General features: G+C 43.5%; 1 protein-coding gene across 7 annotated transcripts in view; it reads right to left on the bottom strand.

The window, feature by feature from the left end:
- RBM20 (RNA binding motif protein 20) overlaps positions 1-21,305 on the bottom strand; it is a 104,138-nt gene that overhangs the window by 16,282 nt on the left and 66,551 nt on the right. For 6 of the 7 annotated variants that reach the window (XM_068688506.1, XM_068688505.1, XM_068688511.1 and 3 more), the window contains exons 2-8: positions 10,641-11,781; positions 8,853-8,914; positions 8,606-8,697; positions 8,167-8,264; positions 3,680-3,823; positions 2,651-2,782; positions 733-812 (exon numbers count right to left, since the gene is read on the bottom strand). In XM_068688506.1, coding sequence (XP_068544607.1) covers positions 733-812; positions 2,651-2,782; positions 3,680-3,823; positions 8,167-8,264; positions 8,606-8,697; positions 8,853-8,914; positions 10,641-11,781 — 1,749 coding nt within the window. The remainder of the gene's footprint in view (positions 1-732; positions 813-2,650; positions 2,783-3,679; positions 3,824-8,166; positions 8,265-8,605; positions 8,698-8,852; positions 8,915-10,640; positions 11,782-21,305) is intronic. The other variant, XM_068688507.1, reaches the window with a different exon arrangement.

Below are 21,305 nucleotides of genomic sequence, written 5' to 3'. Positions count from 1 at the left end.
CAGACATGCCCTGCACAGCTGCAGACACAGCAAACAGGAGAAAAGGCAGTGCCATATCCACAGAGTTTAAACAAGTCCCCACAGATCTGCCAAAAATATGCTCATTCATTCTTTAAAATGTCTCATAGGGGTTTTTATGTTAAAAGCTTATAATACGTTAACACCCTTACAATGACCCTAGTGTTAGCATCCTTACTACTCACTCCTTTAGGGCATCTCTGAGACAAAAATGAAAATGATCACCTGTTTAAAATAGGTGTTTTAAGACTGCGAGTCCTTTCCATTCTTCCTTCTTTCCTCCCCCGCCCTCCCTCCTCTGGAAGGTCAAGAAAAGTACCAATGAAGCCAGTCAGATCAGGAATATACCAAAATAAACTTCCTTCTCTCTCCAGGTCTCACAGCAACCCCAGCCTTTATGCTTTTCACTCAAGGGTGAGGAGAGGGGAATGGCTTCATTTGTACGTTCTTTGCATGCCAAGCCTATTTTCTGAATCATTATCATCAGTAGTAATGAGTTAATTTATTTTCCTAACAGTCTGTTTCAATCTGATCTCATTACATAGGTTCTGCACCTACTATAGTACCCACTTCTATTTTCACAGTGATTTGAAATGAAACCTGAAATAGGAAAGCAAATGAGAGAAGAGAGGGAAGCACACACACTATGCTTATTCTACCTGCTGGTTTTCAGACCTATCCAGGTCCTGGTTCCAAACTCTACAGAAACTTTACCTGTCTGCCTCACGCAGCAGGTCTCTCTCCCTCTGTGAGTGGATGTCCTGGATGATAGCAGCCACGTTCTTCCCTGGTTTCTAAGTAAGACAAAGACACTGTTTAGCACGCTGCACTGCTCTCCAAGCTATTATACGTGATTTGTCCTTTCAGAAACAGCACCCATGCATCATTCCATTTTACCACTAATGAGAAATACTTGTTCAGTGGTCTGGTTACAGTCTTTTCTGCAACTGGTATCTCAACAGCATGATCAAAGCACTCAAATGATACAAACAAAAAATTTGCTCCATTATGTTGTAGCTCTGTCTCCTCATACTTGGCTTCTGCAAAGTCGGCTTTGAAAACTAGCTTGTACTTCCCTGGTACACATTTGCTGTGGAGTATTTTCTAGAAGGGGATGTAAGATGAAACAAACCAGGCAGCTTTTCTAACAGCTGAACTAAATAGATGCATCAGCCTGTCCCTGCCCTCCTAGGAATGACCTGCCATTCTGGAGGATGGCTCTGAAAGACCAGGTTTAAATGCAAGAGCTTCAGAAAAGCAAAGTGCAAGAAAAATGTGTGCAGGAAGTGCTGATTACTTGAGGTTCAAGATCATCTACAAAAGGTGCACTACTCCAGGCTGGAGTGTGTGCAATTCATCAAACACTTGGAGCATGCACAGCTGAGCACCATAATCATGCAGGAACTCAGAGCAGTTCGTAGTGGCAAACAGCTCATGCATATCCCCCCTTTCCTGATGCTGTACTTTTGTTTGTCTCTTTGTTTTTAACAAAGAGAAAGCACATTTGTTCATGCAGGGAAAAACAATTCCATAACCTAAGAAATTGCCACTGGAACTGATGAAAATCTTCCTGAAGTCTAGGCAAAGTCCTACATCCTTGTGGGTGAGCCCAGTTCAGCCTCTAAGTGTAGCTAGCTGTGCAGTCCCCACCACCTCACTTCTTGATGCCTCACAATACCGCAGTAAGAAAGAGCATCCTGATTTATGGGCTTCTGACAACTTCTTCAAGCCTCCTTTATCTATTAAACACATGCAGGATAGAAACTTTTCCAAAGGTCAGACCAGACCATCTGAGTTACTCCTTTTTCCTTAATGCTCATAGAAGGCCTCAACTTGGAACACTGCACTTATTTTATAAAATAACTTCGTGCTGTGTTGGATAACATAATATAAAGCTTTTCAGCTTTGCACCATTGGTTCCAGTCCAAGTCTTCATGATTTTTTTCCCTTATCATTACAGCAAAACATAAGTTCCTGCCACTACGCTCTCAAGAGTACAGATTTTTGGAGATCCCTCAGGTGTCCACATCAAAAGCATCACACGCTGCAAAAAGTACAAGGACCAAATACTGCTCTGTTCTATGTAAATAATAATAATAGCAACATAAGTGACAATAGATCATATTTCTAAGTGAGGTCATTCTCAAGAAAGAAAGAAAAACTAATCAGTGTGATGTTTATCCCTGCCATTGTGGCTCAGAATAGAGACTGCATTACGGCTCAAGCAGGCAACCAGGGAAAAGCACTGCCTCAGGCTTAATGCCTGTGTAAAAGGATGGCACCCCTTATTTTTGCTGACATGTGGTATCTTACACAGGGCTGTGCTTTAGACCTTTGTTAATTCAAGCACTGTAGGGAAGCCTGCTCAGAAGGAAGCTTGGAAGGGATTTTTGAAATAGTAGTATGATAGAACAATAGAAAATTGGATCTTTTCAAGAAATTACAATTTAGAACAGCAAACAGCTAAGTATAAACAATCTTTAACATACATTCATTAATTTATCTTTTTTCATTTTGTTTTCCATAATATTAAAACGTTAACTAGAAATCAGCAATCAGCAAAGGTTTTTTGATGTATTCTCATGAACATGCTATGGAAACCCAGGAAATCTGATCGGGAATCTGATCTTACCTTCAGCTGCAATTCCTTGTATCTTTTAGACATCCTAATAAGTAACTTGTCATCATTTATCATAGCAGGTTTTTCTTTGTAGTACTGCACCATGGCTTGTGCTGCTTCACTGTAAGCCATTTCCAGAAAGGCCTAGCACAAATGGGGAGAGCTTTAAAATCTACTACAGAATTAAAAAAAAAGTATAAGACAGAAAAGGCAGCACAATCATTTTCATTTGGATTCTTTTCATGCAAAATATCCTGATAGTACAGAAGTGGATAGCTCTCCAGCCCTGCAGCTGAAATAGCATTACTCAGGTCATTCGTTGCTCAGCCTCTTTTAACTAAAAATTATAGCTTCAACACAGCTATGAAAGCTGATAGGCAACTTTAGAAGCCACTTAAAAGAACAAGTGACCTGAACCCAATCTTTCTTGATATGTGAAAAAAAAAAAAATCCAACACCTTTTCCCCACTTTCTCACTGGTGCTTCTTCAGCTGCTGACGGGATTCAGGACTGCAATGCTGCAGCAGGCACCGCTCCTGAGACTGCCAGCTCTGCCTTGCAAAGTGCAAGGGAGCTAGGCAAGAGCAGAACATCACAGCATGACCAGACAAAACAAAGTCAAAAATATATTTTATTTTTTTTTAAGAAAGAAGGGAAATGTTATCTAGAACTTCTATTTGTATGAAAATTGCATTTGATGTGACTGTGATCTAACTGGCCAAGGATACTCCCAGCTGTGCACTGACCACATTTTGAAATGTTACCATCCCACACACTGCTCACTGGTGTGGTTTCCACATCCATCTGCACTGTCTGCTATAGTTATATGAGAGAATATGTCCCAATCTTCCAAGTCTACCACTGGTAGACAGAACCTGCTGGAGTCTAAAATCACCTCAAAGACAGAGCTTTACTGCAATACGGAGCAGATTACAAGGGAGAGAGGTGTTGGTGCCCCGTAAGGGCACAGCCTCCCCTTAGCACGTCAGTACGTTTTTGTGTCCATTTACATCACTGCAGGTGACTCCACATGCACAGTACCTGATTAGTGGATTTCATGAGGATATAGTTGGTGACCTTCCCAAATGGAAGGCCCAGGTTAATGACATCATTCTCTGTGCAGCTTCCCTCGGGGAGGTTGCAGATGTGAACAACTCGACCCAATGGAGATTTTCTCTGGGGAAACTGGAAAAAAACCCAACTCAAAACCATGTTTTTATCTTACATATTCCAGCTACTAGATAAGACCTTACGTTTCTGCAAAAAAAAAAATGTTCTGTTCTGTGTAGCTGTTATAAAAGACAAATATCCTTATTTAAAGACATATTTTAACATCCAGATTTAAACATTTCCCTTCCCATTCATATTTTTAACTGAAGCGTGACTTGCGATGGAGTCCCCATCTCTGGATATGACAAAGTCCAGAGAAGATTACTAGAAGAGATGCTCTTCCAGTAGAAAGAACTCTCCTCTAGAGAGAGTTCAAACAAAAATTAGTGCTATTGCTGCAGAAGGTAAGTTACTACCTCAAACCTCACAGGGCCAGCGACTTCATGTCCCTGGAATGTCACAGCAGAGAGCCAGGCTACATGCACAGGACCCTGGACTTTACCCAGCACCAGTGAGAGTCTGGAGCACCCTCCAAAGATAGATATAGAGGGGGTTGTCTGCCACAGGGAGGTCTCAGGCCCTCCAAAAAGCTCCCTGAGAGCCTGATACCTGTCTGGTTTACCACCACAACCCTCATGGCTCTTCTGCCAAGTCACGTAGCCTTCCTTTGTCCTGCAGCTTTCTGTGCCACTGATGGCTCAGTGCCTTCTCCACACAAATACATTGTTGCTGAGTAAAAGGCCCTTAACAAATAATTTGCCAGCAATGCACAAATAAATAATATTTTCAATGACTCAGTGAACACCTGTTGTCTGTGGTGCCTACAGATTGAAACAGATGCTCACTGCAGTCCCTGCTGGATTGACAGATATTAGAAATCAGTTTAGGTGACTGCAGAGGAGTTCAGGATAGCACGGGCTGAATTCAAACCCTTCTTCTGCCCTCGTGGAACAGATTGAATTGGGGATAAAAGCAACCCTGTTCAATTTGCTAGAGGACAAAACAGCTGTATCTCAGGCTGGAAAACCTACTGCTTTCCCTTCCCATTACAACAACACCCAGTAGGAGGGACATTTCTCTTGGGGGTGTGCTGACCACTGGACATGCAGAGAGCCAGAGGTCCCAAATTGGCTGGCACAGACACATGCTACCGGTGCAGTGTCACTTCCCAAGGGTGGAAGTCTATTTTGGAGTGCTGGGGCAGTTCCCAAAGAGCTGCCCATCTCCTGGACATGGAAAGCATGGTCTGTGCTCCATGTGCAAGCAGATATCAGTGTATACTGAGAGAGAAACATAATTTACCCCAGCTAATGATATGCAAACATTGCTCACACAGGATTACATCCTCCCAGACTACTTCCCAGTTTATAACTTCTGCTGTTAGGGTTTTTTTGAAGAAGTATCTCTACCTTCAGTTAAAATTGTGCCATTCAAGGGAAGATGCAAATCATGTAATCTTGTGGGATCAAGTTCACCAGAGCCATCACAAATGTTTGGCTTGTCAGCAACTTCACAAGTCACAGAGCTAATGTTATCTTATTTACACCTTCATCCCATTACTTTCCCTCCAGGCTCTACCACTTAACCGTTTGTGTATTTTTGCTGCAGTAAGACCCTATATCATGCAGTCTGCTGTTTAGCTGGTATCTCACAGAGACTGCCCAGGTGCATAAGGTAAATCAGACAAGTGCCACAGTCCAGCTGAAAGGTATTTTCTCTGGCAGAAAAAGAACACAGACCTGACCCTGATAAAGATGGAGCAACTCAATTCCACCTGAACAAAAAAGGAGTGATGGCTGAGTGCATCTGGCAAGGCAGCATACACCATGCAACAGGAGAATACAACCTGCACCTAGCAGGGGAAAAAAAAAACAAACCTTCCTGACAGCAAAGGAACACCTCAAGTCACCTGGCACCTCCTGTTTGTTTTGTCAGATCTGTTGAGAGATTGTCTGTTAAGCATATATAGGTCTAGAAAGATTTAGCTGTTCCCTACCTACGTGCCAGGGCCCAGGTTCAGACACGCACTCAGCAGTACATTAAATCAGATGACTGTGAGATGTTACCACCTCCCCCAAATTGGCAATGGCTTGAATTGAAATGCTACATCATAAATCTGCTACAATTCATGATTAAGAAGTGGTCAGACACTCATACCAGGAGTGGATGGGCTGTACCGGGCAATAACCTTGACAGCTGATTGAAGTTAAATGGGACCCATTCATTAAGTGAGCTGTAAAACACAGCCAGAAAAGGAATACACACCTGCTATATCCACACTCAGGAAGTTAAAGTAGCTGTTGTGCATCAAGCGTGGAGTGTAAGACTTTAAGTTAACTTTCTTTGCAGCTGATGTCTACAGAGGGTTACTAATGCAGTTGGACAACTACTAAAAAAACAATTTGCTCAACATATAACTGGTTGAATAAATTATTTGATGTGTAACACTGAAAAGCACCTCAGTTTGCCATATTATTTCCCCAATCTAATTTAGTTATTTTTATTACTTTTTTTTTCCCCTGATTTTGGGGTTTCTTACTTTTCAAATTCTTTATCCCTTTCTTGAGCTTTTTGCGAATCTTTTCTAAAGAGAATAAGAAACTGGCAGTCCTGTCCCTCCACTGCTAATGGCTCTGCATGGCTGAGGGAAGACTTGTAGCACTGTATTTGCCTTCTGAAGAGGGATAGAGTTATTTACAGACAGACAGCATGTATCCAGCTCTTCCAGAAATCTGAACACTTTGTTTATGATTACATGCAGGGTCAAGTATAATCTCCCACTGCTCAGTTAAATGGCAGCAGCTTAGCTGAAAATGAATACTGCTGTGCAAAGGTGTAGTAAATTATAAATCACTAGAGTTGTGGGGTGAATGACAGCTGGTAAACTCAAACTTAACACCTCTAATATAGCTCCCTGTCTACCTTAGGAGCTTTTGAAGAAAAAGGGGATTTATGGTGCCCAAGAAAAGTGAAGTTATTGGTTCTTTCATCTCTCCTAGTACTGCAGGTCATTCAGAAGAAGGACTTCTGCAGGCAGCTTAGATGACAAATAGTGACAGATTCTGAGGAGAAACGATACTGGTATTAGCAGCAATTTCATTTGTTGCGAGGTTGACAGACATGATGAAAAGGAACATTCCTGCACAGCCGCTGCTACTCCACCTCTGACCTTGGAGGCAGGCATCACAAGCAGCTCCACTCTTTGCTGCCTTGCACACATGGTGTCTGCGACGGGCAGCAGCTAAAATCTCTTCCAATAACTCCTGTCACAGCAAAACCCCACAGCAGAAAATTGATTTGATTAAACAAATCTGGGTGATGTTTTTGTAAGCAATGCCTGCTGTGAGCTGGAGTGGCACAGGAACACAATTCAGCCTGGCTTTCTGGAGAGTCTGAGACCACATCAGGATATAAACACAAAAGCTAACAAGGTGAAAATTTGAACCCCTGGATTACTGCTGCTATTCGATGAATGACCTAACATTAGTCTTTGATGTTTCCAACTCTAATCATAGCTTTCCTATATATTTTGTGCTTCATTTTATCCCTAACAACTTTGGATTTCCATAATGCATATGATTTGCTTTTCTTGACTTCTTTTAAAACCTTTTTTCTTCTTCTTCTTTTTTTTTTTTCTTCTCCATTTTAAGAACTACTTAGAACTACTTCTAATGTTAGTTTTTTTGTTTGTTTGTTTGTTTGTTTTTCTTTCTGGCACTTTTTGCTTATTGGGATGGTAATTCAGTTGCACACTAGAAGAATACAACTGGGAACCTGTGATGAGTGCTGGGGTAACTAATAAACAGAAACCACAGAAGGTTGCACACTGAAGCAAACTGACTGAAATGTTACCAGTGACAGCAGATATAAATAGTACACTAAAATAAACTGAGAAAAAGCTAGTCCAGTACAATGAATTGAATTGGGATCCCTAGATGGGTAAGTGTTAGCGAAGCTGCAGCCACTGTCTTTGCCACCACTGCTACCGGGGAGAAGGACCCCAGCATGGGAGAGGCAGAGAGATTGCTACAGATAAATATCTGGAGAGGTTTCTCACTGCAATTGATGCATACAGTAAGTAAAAAATAATCCTATTCTTCATTCTTAGCTGAAGATGATTTTCCTGTGTCAAAAAGGTTCAGAATACAGGTGAAAAAACTATGGGAACACATAACAGTCCAGCGCCCTCCCCAAATCTGTCTAACATGCAAACAACTTCTAGCACTGTGAAAAGAAAATCTACAGTTGAGTTCTGATTTGATCAAAATCAAAGGCATAAAAGAGCTGCTGGTAAATTTAAATGTAAGTTAAACTCAATGTTCACATCATTGCCTAAACTGACACATTTAAAATTCCAGCAAGTAGAAGTGGCTTCTACAAGAATCTCAGCAAGGAGATCAGTTTGCTTAGATACTCACTCTTACCCCTGATGGAAGAGAAGAAAATGTAGGACCTGGCTGGCCAAAGGATCTTGCTGACGTTGTGATAAAAGATGAGCCGACATTTGGAGGATAATCTAAATAATGGATTACACACATTTCGTGAAAATCTTGACTCATATTATCATCTTGACTCAGTAAGAAATGCCCCATTTACATAATAATTCATTTCATAGTATCTACACCAAATTATACACTGCTTCACATTGTACTGTGAAAACAACTAATTGAACGAAAAATAAATTGACATTTTGAAAGACAATCTTGCCTTTTAAGTCTCTCTGTATACAACATCTAAAAACTATTTTCCTTGGAAACTTGTATCATATGTCATTTGAAATGTCCATTTTTCCCCAAAGACTGACTTCCCCTTTCATTAAAAAAAATACATATAATTATTGCACATGCAACCATTCACCTTCAATACTAGATGGATTGAAAACTGCTGCATTATTTGGTGATAAATGCAATGTTCCATCTGCTGAACTTAACACACACCGGATACCAGTGCTGGAAAAGAAAAAAACAACTTTAGGAGCATGCATAATGTGCCATAAATATTAAAGCATTATTATTAGACAGTAAATTCCTGGTGTAAAGCCACTGAAGTAAGGGATGCTCTATTAGGAATTGAGTTGGAAGACTGTCTGTGAAATAATACTTACTTATCTGAAAAAGCCATACATTTTTGGATGTGAAGACTTCCCTTAATGTGCTGATCCCAGTCCTATGTTGAAACAAAGAGATGATGAGCATAGGAAAAATCCTGAAACAAATATACAAGAAATTGCTTCTCCATTCCAATTGCCTTATTCTAAAATCAATGCTGAAACGCTGAAGATCAAAGTGTATGATACTGGATTCAAGTGTACTTCTATCCAATACATTTACCGATTTGTTATTTGTAGGTTAAATTACCTACCGGTTACTTTACACATGGACAGCTTCTATGTATTCATTTTTAAATCTAGTATGTTTATTTCTATTAAATCAGTTAACTTATTCTATCTGAAAAGGCTCTGAGCATTCTCAACTCCTGTGATGTCCATGAAGAGGGTGATTATTCATTCAGTATTCATATTCATTTCAGTAGATGAGCAATACTTGTAAGAGAAGTGCATTTAGTTATTTACACTTTTATGAATGAAATGAGGCAGTTCATTAAACACCAATCAACAGACCATTGTAATGACATCTACCCACAGTTTTTAAATGTTAAATTGAAAAAGAAATGGCCAGCATGCCCTAGATGGGGGATAGTTCACGCCACTCCTGTAGCTGCAGTAGCCATAGCAAACCCTCTTGCGAACAGCTGCTCAAAGACTAAAAGAGAAACATGAAAGAGCAAATGCATTCAAATATCCCAAAGCCACAGGGCATGTACATATCAGCTACTATTTCATTTGCTGGCCACTGTTCCTGTTGTAATATTTTTGTCAGGCCACCATCAGCATGAGAACACATGCCTTTGCCATTAGGTGCTGGTCCTGCGATGTGATGGAAAAGGCCACAAGGACTTGTGGGGCTGGGCTCACCAGGCAAAAACAGCCCCAGGCAGAGCCCATGAGCAGCGGTGGGCTACGCACATAACCGTCTCCAGAGCTGACCTACAATGTGATCTAGCACACAGGCTCACTGGACAACCAGGAAGTCTCTGCTCAAGGGTCAGTTTGAGTTGGAGGCTCCTCTGACAGTATAAACATGGCCAATAAAAGCTGGCTGGGCCCATGACAGATACGAACTGGGAGCGTGGTCTGTGCCTGATATGCTGGGTAGCTTCTTGCTTCCAAGCCAAAGCCACTGGGACAATGGGATCTAAAGTTTCCTTAGAGCTACTAGGGGGTGTAGGACATCTCAAAAGAGAAATTGGTAAACTAATTTTATGAAAAAGTGCTAATTTGTTTAATCAAGTTTCCACACAGCTTTTATTGGGAAGGCTTTCGGATCAGAAACACAAAGCGAGAGCCAGACGAGACTGCAGATGTGCAATTACAGTACTGGGAGGAGAAAAGGGGGGTGAAGGGGGGAAATCAGGTTCAAGCTCCTCCTCCCCTTGAACTGCATCCATCAGAGATGAGCAACAACTTGAGCCTGGATCTGGCATTTCTCACGCCGGGACTATAATCTCCCAGTGACAGAGCGCTGCGCACGCACATGTGCTCACCCTCACATTTTCACAGTGAAATGCGAAACAAAAACAGACCCTGAAACCCCCGTAATTTTCACAAAACAGATTTACAATGCTCCAAGTCCCAGGCCTATGAAACTCTGTCTGTATTTCTCTCTGGGTACCTCCACAGCGAGCGAGGCTGACTTGGCTGACGGACACGGCTACACCTGGAGCTGGACAAGCAGCCAGATAAATCACCAGACAGACTCACAGACAGACAGGGCACCCCTTCAAACGCCGCGTGCCCGAGCCATGCCCCTGCATGCAATTATATACCACTCACCTTCAGATCAAAGATCTTCTTGTCGCAGAGGGCACAGACGTGGGGGAAGTGGAGGGGGGCCGCGCCGTGGAAGTCATTCAGCTCGTGGGGCTGCAGCGGCCGCATGGGCAGCTCGGTTGTGCCGGCGCTCAGCTCCTCATTCTGCCTCACCCGGGGGCTGCCGAAGCTCTGCTTGCTATTGTTGAGCCTGCCGAACGCCGGGGCCGCGGCCGCGCTAAACTTTGTGTCAGGTGTCGGCTCTTCGGGGTTGTACAGCTCGTTTCTTATTTCATACGGCTGCTGGCTTGCTGATGGCCACATGCTGTCGCTGGGCAGGAGGTCAGGCTTGTTTTGGCCGGAGAAATTAGGGATATTTTCCCACTGGTTGCTTGTACCAGTGCCATGCAAGATGGGGCCGGGATCTCCCTTTGGATGAGCACTGGTGTGCGGGTCACTGGGGAAGGATGGTGCCGCCCCAAAGGCCTCCTTCTGGAACCCCGCCGGCGCATCGTGCTTCAGTGGGCCGGCAGCGCTGAAGGGCGCCTCGTAGCGAGCCCCTGCTGCTGAGGGGAAGCCATGCTGGCCAGGAGGATCCCCCTCTGAGGTGTAGGCTTGTGGGGCAGTGACATTTTGCTTGTTGTACTCATAAAACCCCCCTGTTGCTGCGGCGGCAGCAGCAGAGGGTCCTGCCTTGTTGAGACCCACGACCACGGGCTGCTGGCTGGAGGTGGGAGCCATAACGCCTCCAAAGGGATTCATGACGATGGTGTTGGGGGCCTGAGCCTGCACGGGCCCCAGGCCGCCCCCCGGTGCAGCCAAGGCTGGGGTCTGTGCGGGGAAGGCGATGCCACCAGAGGGGAACCTCGCGCTAGTGATGCCAGGCCCCGGCGGAGGGCCCCCAGCCGTGTGTCCCGGCGGGGTGTTCATCACAGAGGGGTGCCTCAGCTGGTTGAAGAGCGGCTGGGACATGGCCACTTTGGAGAGCACCTGGTTGAGGACGGTGGCGGCGGCCGGGTTGTTGGTGACGGCGCTCTGAGCCAACTTCAGCCGCTGCAGCGTGAGCTGCGCCTGGAGCTGGGCCAGCTGCAGGCTGGCCGGCGAGGGAAGCAGGGGGTTCGGGGTGCCGACGGAGAACGGGCTCTTCTCCAGGAGCTTGGCAGCGCTGTAAGGGGTCAGGACGTGGGTTAGCCAAATTCACCCGAAATCAAACTGGTCTTGCCTCCTGCTACAGCCTGGCATGAGGCAAGCAGCCACTTCGAGAGATTTACTCGTCTAAACCCAGGAGAGCAAGGTGGTGGCTGGCAATGCAGATATAACCCGTCTTTGCTTAAACCCCTGCTGCATGTCCGTTTCAGTCAAAAAGTTATGAGGGAGACAAGTATATCACGGATCTCTCTTGCAAACCCCCGTTTCATCCCTCACTGACCCTCTGGATCAGACCTTCAGCTCACTTGAAATACCCATGGGATTCACACCCGTAATGCAAACCAGGAGCAGAGGCAACATAAGCTACCCCAGACCATCCCCGAAACTCTGTTCCCTCCCACCCCCCTGCCCTTTTTATGCAGTTTTCAACCTCCCAGTAGCATTTGTGGATTTTTATGGTGTTTTATGCTCACTAGGACCCAGCACCACCTTTTCCCACAGAGCAGGGGGAAGTGAAGGAAAGGACATCAGATGGTCACATAAAGCAACCCAGTAAGTACTACACAACTAGCATAGCTGGTGGCATCAAGGAAGATGCAATACATAACACATTTTTTTAAAAACTATTTACAATTCTCCTTTAATTGTACGGCAGCCTGTTCTGTAACAGAATACATAGCTTCCCTGCTGGGCAGATGGGAATGTAGAGGAGGAAAAAAAGCATATGATTTGCTGGAAAGCCAGAGCAAAAACAAATGCTGGGAATGTGAAGAAAAATGCATCAGAGGTTGCGCAGCTACTTCAAAAGCCGTAGAAAGAGAAATGGCAGCGAGAAGGACTATGAACAAACCATCCTAAAGAGTTTTCATAGTTCAACTGGAAAGTAAGGCAAAATTTCTGCAGTGTCAACTGGTGAAAATCAAGGTCTTTGTACTTCCTAGAAATTACAGGTGCATTGAGTGTTGTCCTTTAAGCCTTGTACATAGGATAAATAAAATGATAACTAAATTTTCCGCTTGAATTCCAGAACTAAGAAAATAGGAGACGATACTTTCAGCCATATGTTAGTTCCTGGTGTTGGAAAGCACCTTTGGGAGATCTCCCCAGCTCACACCACTACCAGCAACCCTCTCCTTACCACATGAAACCCTGTCAACAGAAAACAGGAGAAAAAATAATCCTAAATGGGTAAAGACTAGCGAACTCATAAACAAGTAAAGTGTTATAATGGAAAATATTAGGCAACGCTAGCTTCCAGGCAGCTGTACCCACCCTGCTTTCACTGCCCCCCTGCATCCTTCTGGTATACTTCCAGCAGCATCCATGGCAGAGCCAGCCTGGCATGTATCTACATAAACTGTCCCGTGGCCACGCTCCCCTGTAAGCCGTGCTGCCTGCACTTGGATACCAGCAGCCATTTTCACACCCATACCAGAAAAAAATGTGAGCCTTCACTTCTTACACCAGCAGGAGCCCTGCTCACAGATGGCGCAGCTACTCGACACATTACAAATGGCTGCTCATTCCGAAAATGAGAGCGGAGAGCACTCCAACAACAGGGATGTGGTCCAAAGCTCAATTAATTTATATTGTAAAAATGTATTGAGTTTCAATTTAGGCCTTTCAAAGCAGCAGGAGCTACGCATCAACCGCCATGCAACACTCACTGTTAATAATTGGCCAATTTGCTAAACTGCATGGATGAAGTTGTAGTTAATGATAAATGTCTTGTCAGCATGCTACATTTGAAAACCACAAATTAGGAAAACATCTGCTTAAATCCAAAGTATGACTAAGAGAAAATGAATGGGTTTCATATTTAACATTTAACTTCCACTAGCAACTGCACGGCACATCTGTCTCCAAAAATACAAAACGCCGTTGGATAAGTGCATCATTATGTCATGGCGAGATTCCCTGCCAGCACAAGCTGACACCAGCGCGCTTCAGTGCTGAGGTGCCTTTTGTTTTCCTGCACGGTTTCCATCCCTCGCTCTCAGACTTGCATTTATAATACAGTTTGCTCTAAATTTGATTACAGATGAAAGTCAGTGTGCAGCTCCAGTCAAAACAACACAGAGGCTCGCAGAACTCCCAGCCTGCAAGCTGAGGACCCACAAAAGCTGCTGGGAAGCCCCACAGGGTTTCAGCAAGTGGAAGATCCCACACCAGCATGCTTGCTGGGGAACGCGGCACAGCCCTGTGCCCGGGCTGTGTTTTCTGTGCCTCCAGCATCTGGTTCACCATCCTGGTTTACGATGTGCTGCGCGGCACTCACCACAGTCAGAGCTACTGTTTCATTTTATAGCTGCTTGTACCTTTTGTACGTTAAGCAAGCTGTAAAATGTTTTCAAAAGTTTTATAGAGCATGCAAATAAGAACTGCCTGGTGGCCCTAAAAGAAAAAGAAGAGCCAGCATGTAACGTTTGCAGGCTCAGGAGCCGCGGATGACTGCTGTTCCCAGCAGCCTAATTGTGCCGTGCTGCAAGCCCGTGCAGCAGTGTGCACATCCCAACAGCTGCAGCCGCCTGCACGCTCTCGCAGCTACCTGCAAGACATGGGCATGGGTCCCTCCCAGTGGAACCACAACTCTCACAATGCTGCTGCAAGCCCTGAAGCTCCCTCAGACTTGCTGCTCTGCTCATGTTCCATCTGACTGCATCTACCTGACTCGTATGTCCTGGTAACCCACCCCAGCACATAAGCAGTGCCCTGTCAGAGCACAGCTGGGAATGCCCAGCAGTTTGCTGCCCCCCCAGCTCTGAAATCATTTCTGGGCTCTGCAGTGGGGGCAGGCAGAGCAGGGGGTGCCCAGCACAGCTGCACGGCAGGACAGCCTCCAGCCAGCTCGGGCTGAAAGCTTTAGGGCTGAGGAGCAGGACAGCACCCACCCCACTGCCCAAACCCACTGGCTTCAGCCCTTTGCCGCAGGCTGGTGGTGGGGAGCCAGGGACAGCGAGGAGCTGCCTTACCTGGAGAAAAGCAAACACTGTAAGGAAGAAGCTGCAGCCCCTGAGCCACTTGCAGAGGGACAGAATTAGCGAGGGAGGTCATTCCCATGCACTGGTACGTTTGGGAACGGCTACAGCTTCAAAATTCAGCTGTCTGGTTTGCATTTCCAGATTTCAGGGTGCTTCGGGTTGCACGCTTTATCCTCGCACAGCAGAAACTGAATATTTTATCTAATCAAGCTAAAGAAGGAAGGGAATGGTCATGGGGCAGTGGGAAAAACAGATATGCAGATGGGAGACTGGGAAGAGGGCAGTGTATAAAGCATCTCTTAGAATAGCATCCACATTTAAAGATTTCTGTTCTGTTATGAAATACAAGCTGTAAGAGATATGCAGGGGCAGCATGCAGAGCTTTTAAAATCTTTCTCTTTCTGTTCTACAACCATTATATTATATATTTGATAACATCGCTTTGCAAATAAACCTGCTGCAGATTTACTAAATCATTGGAAACTGCAAGCATCAAGTGAAGATGGGGCTCAGCTGTGGCATTTTGTGGGGCCATTCACCTCTCGTACACACACATGTCCCACCCCAGCTCGTCCTCAGGTTACCAAAACGCAGCTCTGGCTGCTCGTGGGGGGTCCGTGCCGCAAGATGATTCAAAGCAGCTGAATGAATAACCTCTCGCTCTCCATTGAGTGCTCAGGGAATTAGCCCGCATCAGCCAAAGTTAGCTCGATCCCTTGCAAAACATTCCCGATTGTAAGGTCATACTGTAAAAAGTAAACAGGAGTTGTTCTCTTTGTTAATTTATTTAACATTAAATGCACAGCTGGGCTACACAAGTGCCTCTGCTGCACAACTAGAAAAAAACAGAGATGATCTTTCTTTTCTAAAATATCTCAGCCAGGAGCACTGCTGTAAAGTTTCCACAAAGAAAGCCACAAACCAGGCAAGTTTTCCCCCAGCTCTAGGAGCTAGGAGTTGAAGAGGTGCTTCACCTACTGCAGTATTCATAACGAAATTGCAAATGTTGGCAAGACCCCATTGCTATAAATAAATTCTGCCCATCTGCTGCCCCTGTAATCCTTATTATGTTTTTAGCATCCAAGAACATTGAGCAACACACGGTGTCGGAGGTAAGGTATCTAGACTGCTGGATTATTTGAGTAATCCTGGCTACAAGAGTGATGAAAAGGCCGAGCACAAAACACATCTATTAGAACAGACTGACAACCCACAGATAGATTTCTACGATTCGGTGATTTTCAAATGACAAAATTAAGGATGTTAAAGTGCTGCCTGGCACCTTCCAAAACAAAGGAATAATTTTTTTAAAATACAAACTAATACAGTTACGATGTTAGCTACAACTACGTATTTAGGAAGTATTTAAATTCAGAAATATTTGAACTGCTGCATAGGGAATTAATTTGAATTCTTCAAAAAATGACTAATTCAGAGCTGTGCAGATTTTTTCTTGCATTTGCCATGAAACTTGCACATCTTCTAAGATTTTGCATCTGCCATGACACTTTTGCCTTTATGCATAATTATATCTACTTGTCAAAAGCTTTGATAGATATAGTTGTTAATATTTTTCACTGTGAAATAATTTGAAACGTGCATTTTTTCTATTACTGTGTTGATTTCAGAATTAAAATGGAGCAGGATCTGAAGATATCTAAATATTTGAAATGTATGACTACTCTTCGTTAGCCTAGGATTATCTTTAAGACCACATTTGCAACAACATGCTGTTTTTTATCCATTCAAACTGTTTCTGAATCAATTTTTCTAACAGTTAGAAAACTCTGAATTTTTAATTTGGGGCTCCTGAACACATCAAAGAGCACCAATTTCTAATTATCCAAGCACAAAATCAATTATATTCTGTGTGAACATCTCTTCCCTGTAACGTATCATTTATTCAAAACACACAGGGCTGCCTTCTTTAAACTTATCCAGAACAATTGCTGCTGCATGAAAAGAGCAAATTGAAAAACTTAAAACTCAATTGCTACATGGGTGAAGCTGAAAACTATTAGGGGCAAACCTAGCCTTCAATTAAAAAATGTACAATTTGACTTCTGTGAAAGTATCTGCTTGTTTCTGATGACAGAATTCAGCCCCCTGAATTCAATGGAACTGCAAAGCAGTATTTCAAATGCCAGTAAAAGTAAACACAAAATTCAGCAATCTCAACAACATATGTTAATTATTAGAATAACTAATTGTTGTAACAATGTTTTATGTTGTTTTGTGGATCCCACTAAGAACACAGGGCCTAAGTTCATTTTTTTTTTCTTGTTGAATAAAACCAACATTTACATCAATTAAGTCCGGTACACTGGTTAAAAAGTGGACACGGGAACTTTTTTCTACGCTGTAGATTGCATGTGGCTGATACTAAATTTCTCTCTCCATGTCTCCATAAGAAGTATTTTATTTTATTTTTTAGTGAAATTACTTTCTCGGTCATGAAAGCTTCGAAAATCTGCTGAAAGGAGAAAAACCCTCCAGTTTTAGAATCTAAGTTCTGAAATCATCTGCTGCAGAATTTTTTTTGCTGAGTTTCTGTTATACTTGATTAAAAAATATCATGTTTCCCAGTAAGTTCAGCTAATGATAGGGAGCACTAAAAACCCTAAGCTACTTTAATACGTTTATAAGCTACAAGTAAAACCCTTCTTATCCCAAATAATGACTTTTAAAGTCCTCCATTATACTGCTGAGGGACTAAAATAAAACTCTGGCCAATGTATACATGCACTGTGCCAAGAGAGTTTTGCATATGTTTGGCAACGGTAAACTCTATTATCTGGACAAGCATCCAACCTAGCAGTTAGCTGGAAGATGAAATGTAAAATGTTACCACAGAGCTGCTAAGGTCGAGGTTTACAAAGCTGGGAGTTAAGTGCCTGACTCCCACCAAGAGTCCTTTGGGCTCGTTTGAAAATTTCACCTAAAATGTCCCCAGCATTTGTTCATATGCAGAGAAGTCAGACATTTTCCACTGATGACGGTAGAGGATACAGGGGCAAACACAGCAGCTACATCTTCAATAATGGTTGTGATCGTGGACGAGATCTTATGAGGATTTTTAAACTAACTGCTGAGGTGGCATCAGGCTGAATTCAACAACTCTTGACGTACTCATTTAATCCATTCTTGGGAACCTTCCCTGGAAGAGACCTCGCAACCTCCAGGGCCAATTCATTGCCTGACTCCCCTACTCTTAGAAGGCCCCTCTTAAAATCTACAGCAGCTCTCTGCTCAGTCATCCAACGCACACCAAGAAGGGTTTCTCTTGCCTTCCTGAAGCCACAGTCATGCCTTCCTTAGATCCACCCCAGCTCCTTTCTCGGCACATCTACTGTACTGCATTTGTTTGTAATGCCCAGTGCAACTGCTTTTCCTCCTAACAGCACAGCACAGCCTGTTCCTGAAGAGCCGTTGCCCACGTGGGAAACAGAGATGGTTGTTTGGAGGGATCACTGGAACTTGGCTGGTCTTACTTTCCACACGGGGATGGCCAGCTCAGTCCTTTCTCCTTTTGACCGTCCAGTGGATTTTTCACATCAGCATTTCACATCGCCCTCATCAATATTTCATCCAGGTTATGCCAGATCCGGTTTGTTGGGATTACTCTGGATTCCTGTGCTGCCTCCAGAGCACTTGTAAATCCTCTCCTCTTGGCAATAACTGCATAATTATAATGGGTGTTTTGTTCACCCAAGTCATTAATGAAAGTGTCAGATCAACTAAAGACCGCTCCCAAGAAGGGAACCATGATGCATTTTGCCTTCTTCTCTCCAAACACTAGTAATGCAAGGACCTCTCTTCCACGTGGCTGGTTTGCTCTGTGTGCTGAACATACCACATTCTTTCCTCCATGGTTTGGAAAAAAAAAAAAAAAAAAGACCCCCCTCACCCCCCCCAAAAAAAGCAACTGCCCAATTTGCAGTTTCAAGAAAAAAAAAGGCTGGAACTCTGTTCATTCTTATTAAGAACTGCTGTTTTATAGTTATGGGAGAGATGTCTTGCGTTACTGTTTAAAATCAACTATACATTTTGGTTTCTTTTCTGTTGGACTTAGACACTTTCAAATGCCAAAGGCAATGCCATAGACAACAACCCACAGTCGCAACATAAGAACAAAACCAGGTATTCTTGAATTTTGCAGTGGCCTTCATGCTTCTTCTCTCCTTTGTTGTATACTGTTATTCAGTACACATTTTACCCTGAAAATATGTCTTATATTGTGTGGAAATCCGGACTGTATATTGGGCATATTTCTGCTTTCTCTCCTGCAACACATATCTCCATAAATATTTAACTGAGGAAAGTTCAACCACTTTCAAATAAAGGACATACAGAACTAGCACATCGACCACCTAAACCCAAGGTTACAGGGAAGGGTTTTCAGAAGCTGGGCAAGTTATTGTTCCAGGACATTTAAATGGTGTCCAGTTTGACGACATGCGACGGTATGTCAAGGGCTCTGAGGATTAGTGTGTGCACAGGAACACTGCTTTACATTTTAAACTTCTGTATCGGGCCATACAAATCCGCTACGCAACACTGCAGCCATCTATCTGCAAGCGCTTCCCAAGGAAATGTCATTCTTCATGTACTGAACTTCAAGGAAATTTGTTTTAAAACTTCATTTTCAATATGTGCTAAAACTTGTCAGAAACAGCAATAGTACCAGATCGGTGCCCCCTGCAACATGCTGCAAAGCTCTGACTTGGCACAGAAGTTGTCTCACAGCTTCATAAACTTTGCGGGCAAGCTGCATGGGACTGGCAGCAACAGGCTGCCCATGCCTGCCTCCCCAGCGCCTTTCCTGCAACAACCCTCATCTTCTAGGCTTCAAACACCCTCATGGTGCAAAGTCCCCAGGCTGGATGCTCACAGCAGTGTCCCCATAAGAAGAGGAACTGGGGTTCCCCCATATCTTCAGCAGGCAGGTGCCTGTGCCGTGCCCAAATCACCGGCTCCCACCCAAGAAGTGCAGAGACCAGGGCTTGTTGGAGGCTGAGGGGCAGGGAAGCCTTTGGGGAGTGGAAAAGCAGGATAAAAGATGGTAATGCAGACCCACAGGGCTAGCAGAGAGGCCGGGACAGGGGTTAGCATTGGCAGAAATGGGTAACGGGGTGAGCAGCTCCAGCAGCACCCAAGCTACAGGCAGCAGCACCCGCTGCTCTGCCGCGGCTCAGGGCTCCCAGCGGCGCTCCGAGCCACCCCTACAGGAGAAATGATCTGGAAAGCTCCTTGTAATTAAAGGGAAAAAATGAAAAATAAGCCTCAAAAAAAAAAAAAAAAAATCAAGTCAGAAACCCTTCAAAGGCTTTTTACACAAGCACAAAGGACAAATGCCCAACAGGAAAATAATCCTTGGCATATAGTACTTACTAGAAAAGATATTACAGTAATATCTCGCCATACCTTCTGCTAATGTGTTTTCCACGGGGTATTGTTAACCACTACAAAAATAATAAGTTTGAGCATATCAATATCTCACACTGCCTGGAGGCAAAGCAGTTTTCATTTGTATGTAGAAAGTAGGAAGCGTAATGTGGTAGGCAGATAATTTCTCATTTGAATAACCCGTATCTATTTCACAGTAATATAAGACAATATAAAAGCCCTTTTACAGAAGTTATGTCTTCAGTTTGTAGACAAGAAAATGACATATAACTGCAGAAATGCTAAAGTACTAAGAAGGATTTTTACTTCAAAGTAGTTTCATTTCTGTTCAGAGAAAGGACTGTCATTTGTGGGAAAAAATATTACCACTCACCTTTTTATTTATTATATATTGTTATATATTATGTTATATATTATATATTAGTCTAATGATATATTTTAAAATTTCAATGAAAAAATTTATTAGTAAATTAAGTCTCTAATTTAAGTCCCTAATGAAGTCTCTAGAGCTGCAGTCAGCTCTCCTAATGAGAGCAGCACGGGCTACAGAAATCACACGTAAATCTGAGCTCTCCTGATTGCACCCTAGGCCAGCCGAAAAGCAACAGCCTGCAACTAAAAGTCGCACCAGAGCACTACAATCACTTTGTAATTATTCTAGTGTCACCTCCTCCTCCAGAAGCTGTCTGAATGCTGCGTGGCACTGAGCACCGCAGCACCAGGGTGCCCAAGGAGGAACGCTGCAAGAACTCTCATCTGAAGCGGCCAACATGATTTACTTTACCACTGATATTTCCTTTCCTACTTAAAGGAGGAAATCTAAAGGAATAAGAGGGGTTCTCAGTTATTTATTATTCAAAATTCTGAATAGAAAAGCAGAACCTCTGTGGGTTTCCTAAAATAAGTATCACTCGGGTATAAACTCAGGCCTATTTTATAGTTTCCCAGTTTACAGTTTTTAAAACACGTATGTTAGAAATTCCTATTGTTTACACACCCGCACTCATTACTGACACATATAGAGTATATATATACACCAACCTTAGGAAACACACTGACACACACAGACCTAACTCAGCTGTTACCGAAGCGAGCTGCAAAGCCCTTCCTGATTTCGGTGCAGCCAGAGCAATGCTTCTGTGTCCCCCCTTGG

This window comes from Anas acuta, chromosome 7 (assembly GCF_963932015.1).
Source record: "Anas acuta chromosome 7, bAnaAcu1.1, whole genome shotgun sequence".
Classification (NCBI taxonomy): Eukaryota; Metazoa; Chordata; class Aves; order Anseriformes; family Anatidae; genus Anas; species Anas acuta.
This window is presented reverse-complemented; position numbering and strand designations above follow the sequence as displayed.